Below are 4,161 nucleotides of genomic sequence, written 5' to 3'. Positions count from 1 at the left end.
CCTCCTACTCCTCCTCCTCCTCCTCCACCACCTCCTAGAAAGATGATCTGAAAGGTCTCTTCCAACAATAATGATTCTATGAATCCTCCTCCTCCTCATAGAATCACACAATATACCCAGTTGGAAGGGATCCATTTGGATCATCAAGTCTAAATCCTCATACCACAGGTCTACCCAAAATTCCTTCAACTCGTCCTCCGCCACCTCCTCCTCCTCGTCCTCCTATAACTCTTCCTCCTCCTCAGCCAACACCTCCTCCTCCTCTGCCACCACCTCCTCATCCTCCTCTACCACCTCCTGCTCCCCTGACACCACCTCCTCCTCCTCCACTACCACCACCTTCTCCTCCTCCACCACCAATGCGTCCTCCGCCACCACCTCCTCCTCCTCTGCCACCTCCTCCTCGTCCTCCTCCACCTCCTCATCCTCATCCGCCACCACCTCCTCCTCCTCTGCCTCCACCTCCTCCTCCTCCACCACCACCTCATCCTCCACCACCACCTCCACCTCCTCCTCCTCCTCCTCCTCCTCCACCATCTCGTAAAACGATGATCTTAAATGGTCTCTTCCAACAATAATGATTCTATGAATCCTCCTCCTCCTCCTCAGAGAATCACAGAATGTACCCAGTTGGAAGGGATCCATTTGGATCATCAAGTCCAAATCCTCATAACACATGTCTACCCAAAATTCCTTCACTTCCTCCTCCACCACCTCCACCTCCTCCACCATCATCTTCTCCTCCTATACCACCAACTCCTCCTTCACCACCTCCTCCTCCTCCTCCTAGGAAATTAGAAGAGATTTCTTATCAGAAAGAGTCAGGGACTGGATGATATTGAAGGTCTCTTCCAGCCTTAATGTTGCTATGATTCTATGATTCCTTTATCTCCCCCTTCTCTACCTCCTCCTCCTCCTCATCTTCCCCTTGATCCTCTACCACCCTCTCCTCCAGCACCTGCTCTTCCCCCGCGTGCTCCTCCACTGCCACCACTGCCGCCTTATCCTCCACCACCACCACCGCTGCTGCTTTCTCCTCCACCAGCACCACCGCTGCCGCTGCCTCCTCCTCCTTCTCCTGCTCCACGACCTTTTCCCCCTCCTCCTCCACGTTCTTTTTCTCATCATCGTCGTCGTCTTCGTCATCGTCGAAATTCTTCTCGTCGTCTTTTTCCGTGTCATCTCTCTCCTCGTTTTCCACCACCTCCTCCTCCTCCTTGGAAATTAGAAGACATTTCTTATCAGAAAGAGTCAGGGGCTGGATGATATTGTAGGTCTCTTCCAGCCTTAATGTTGCTATGATTCTACGATTCCTTTATCTCCCCCTTCTCTTCCTCCTCCTTCCCCTCCTCTTCCCCCTGATCCTCTACCACCCCCTCCTCCAGCACCTGCTCTTCCCCCACGTGATCCTTTCCGTCACCGCCGCCTCCTCCGCCGCCACCGCCGCCTCCTCCAACTCCTCCTCCTCCTCCGCCACCACCTCCTCCTCCTCCTCCTCCGCCACCACCTCCTACTCCTCCACCACCTCCTCCTCCTCCTACGCCACCTCATCCTCCTCTGGCGCCACCTCCTCCTCGTCCTCCGCCAACACCTCCTCCTCCTCCGCCAACTCTTCCTCCTCCTCCGCCACCTTTTCCTCCTCCTCGGCCACCTCCTCATCCTCCTCCGCCTCCGCCACCACCTCCTCCTCCTCCACCACCACCTCCTCCTCCTGCACCTCCTCCTCCTCCTCCGTCACCACCTCCTCCTCCTCGGACACCACAACCTCCTCCTCCGCCACCACCTCCTCCTCCTCCGCCACCACCTCCTTCTCCTCCGCCACCACCTCCTCCTCCTCCACCACCACCCCCTGCTCCGCCACCATCTCCTGCCCTCCTCCACCTAATCCTCCTCCTCCGCCACCACCTCCTCCTCCTCCGCCACCACCTCCTTCTCCTCTGTCACCACCACCTCGTCCTCCGCCACCACCTCCTCATCCTCCGCCAACACCTGCTCCTCCTCCTCCTCCTCCTCCTCCTCCTCCTCCACCACCTCATAGAAGGAGGATCTTAAAGGTCTCTTCCAACAATAATGATTCTATGAATCCTCCTCCTCCTCATAGAATCACACAATATACCCAGTTGGAAGGGATCCATTTGGATCATCAAGTCTAAATCCTAATACCACACGTCTACCCAAAATTCCTTCACCACCTCCTCCACCACCTCCTCCTCCGCCACCACCTCCTCCTTTTCCGCCACCGCCTCCTCCTGCACCACCAACTACTCCTCCTCCGCCAACTCCTGCTCCTCCTCCGCCACCACCATCTCCTCCTCCTCCGCCACCACCCCCTACTGCTCCTCCGCCACCACCACCTCCTCCTCCTCCGCCACCACCTCTACGTCCTCCGCCACCACCTCCTCCTCCTCCTCCGCCACCTAATCCTCCTCCACCAACTCCACCACCTCCTCCTCCGCCAACTCCTCCTCCTCCGCCAACTCCTCGTCCTCCTCCACCAACTCCTCCTCCTCCGGCACCACCACCTCCTACTCCACCACCTCCTCCTCCTCCTCCGCCACCACCTCCTACACCACCACATCGTCCTCCTCCTCCTCCTCCACCAACTAGTAGAAGGAGGATCTTAAAGGTCTCTTCCAACGATAATGATTCTATGAATCCTCCTCCTCCTCATAGAATCACACAATATACCCAGTTGGAAGGCATCCATTTGGATCATCAAGTCTAAATTCTAATACCACACGTCTACCCAAAATTCCTTCACCTCCTCCTCCACCACCTCCTCCTCCGCCACCACCTCCTCCTTTTCCGCCACCGCCTCCTCCTCCTCCACCACCACCCCCTCCTCCTCTGCCACCAAGATGGCATGCTCCGCCACTACCACGGCCTCCTCCGCCACCACCTCCTCCTCATCCTCCACCTCCTCCTCCTCCTCCGACAACTACTCCTCCTCCGCCAACTCCTCCTCCTCCTCCGCCACCACCACCTCCTCCTCCTCCGACACCTCCTCCTCCTCTTCCGTCACCACCACCTCCTCCTCCGCCAACTCCTCCTCCTCCGCCAGCTTCTCCTCCTCCTCCACCAACTCCTACTTCTCCTCCGCCACCACCACCTCCTACTCCTCCGACACCTCCTCCTCCTCTTCCGTCACCACCACCTCCTCCTCCGCCAACTCCTCCTCCTCTGGCAGCTTCTCCTCCTCCTCCGCCAACTCCTCCTCGTCCGGCACCACCACCTCCTACACCACCACATCCTCCTCTTCCTCCTCCTCCACCAACTCGTAGAAGGATGATCTTAAAGGTCTCTTCCAACAATAAGGATTCTATGAATCCTCCTCCTCCTCATAGAATCACAGAATGTACCCAGTTGGAAGGGATCCATTTGGATCATCAAGTCCAAATCCTGATACCACAGGTCTACCCAAAATTCCTTCACCTCCTCCTCCACCACCTCCTCCTCCTCCACCACCTCCTCCTTCTACACCACCTCCTCCTCGTCCTCCTAGGAAATTAGAAGAGATTTCTTATCAGAAAGAGTCAGGGACTGGATGATATTGAAGGTCTCTTCCAGCCTTAATGTTGCTATGATTCTACGATTTCTTTATCTCCCACTTCTCTACCTCCTCCTCCTCCTCCTCTTCCCCTTGATCCTCTACCACCCCCACCTCCAGCACCTGCTCTTCCCCCGCATGATCCTCCTCCGCCACCGCCGCCTACTTCACGACTCAGCCTCATCCTCCAACTCCTCCTCCTCCTCCGCCACCACCACCTCGTCCTCCTGCGCCACCACCTCGTCCTCCTCCGCCAACACTTCCTCCGCCTCTGCCACCACCTCCTCCTCCTCCGCCACCACCTCCTCTTCCTCCACCTCCTCCTCCTCCTCCGTCACCACCTCCTCCTCCTCGGCCACCACAACCTCCACCTCAGCCACCATCTCCTCCTCCTCCGCCACCACCTCCTCCTCCTCCACCACCAACCCCTGCTCCGCCACCATCTCCTGCCCTCCTCCGCTTCATCCTCCTCCTCCGCCACCACCTCCTCCTCCTCTGCCACCACCTCCTTCTCCTCTGTCACCACCTCCTCCTCCGCCATCATCTCCTCCTCCCCCTCCGCCACCACCTCCTCGTCCTCCGCCACCACCACCTCGTCCTCCGCCACGACCTCC

The 4,161-nt window shown here is 58.0% G+C and overlaps 2 protein-coding genes across 6 annotated transcripts in view; both read right to left on the bottom strand.

Moving 5' to 3' along the window:
* Positions 1-860: 860 nt before the first annotated feature.
* The window catches only part of LOC136791763 (golgin subfamily A member 6-like protein 25), a 30,082-nt gene continuing 26,781 nt past the window's right edge, over positions 861-4,161 (bottom strand). The window contains exon 15 of one of the 5 annotated variants that reach the window (XM_067004190.1): positions 861-1,216. In XM_067004190.1, the coding sequence (XP_066860291.1) occupies positions 875-1,216 (342 nt within the window). In that variant the 3' untranslated portion in view covers positions 861-874. The remainder of the gene's footprint in view (positions 1,217-4,161) is intronic. The other 4 variants (XM_067004195.1, XM_067004192.1, XM_067004193.1 and 1 more) reach the window with 4 other exon arrangements.
* Positions 3,143-4,161, bottom strand: part of LOC136791773 (protein FAM9A-like) — a 1,115-nt gene continuing 96 nt past the window's right edge. Inside the window, exons 1-2 of the mRNA XM_067004275.1 lie at positions 3,484-4,161; positions 3,143-3,447 (exon numbers count right to left, since the gene is read on the bottom strand). The exon at positions 3,484-4,161 is cut by the window's right edge and continues 96 nt beyond it. Of these exons, the coding sequence (XP_066860376.1) occupies positions 3,715-3,990 (276 nt within the window). The 5' untranslated portion in view covers positions 3,991-4,161 and the 3' untranslated portion in view covers positions 3,143-3,447; positions 3,484-3,714. The remainder of the gene's footprint in view (positions 3,448-3,483) is intronic.

This window comes from Anser cygnoides, chromosome 1 (assembly GCF_040182565.1).
Source record: "Anser cygnoides isolate HZ-2024a breed goose chromosome 1, Taihu_goose_T2T_genome, whole genome shotgun sequence".
NCBI lineage: Eukaryota > Metazoa > Chordata > Aves > Anseriformes > Anatidae > Anser > Anser cygnoides.
This window is presented reverse-complemented; position numbering and strand designations above follow the sequence as displayed.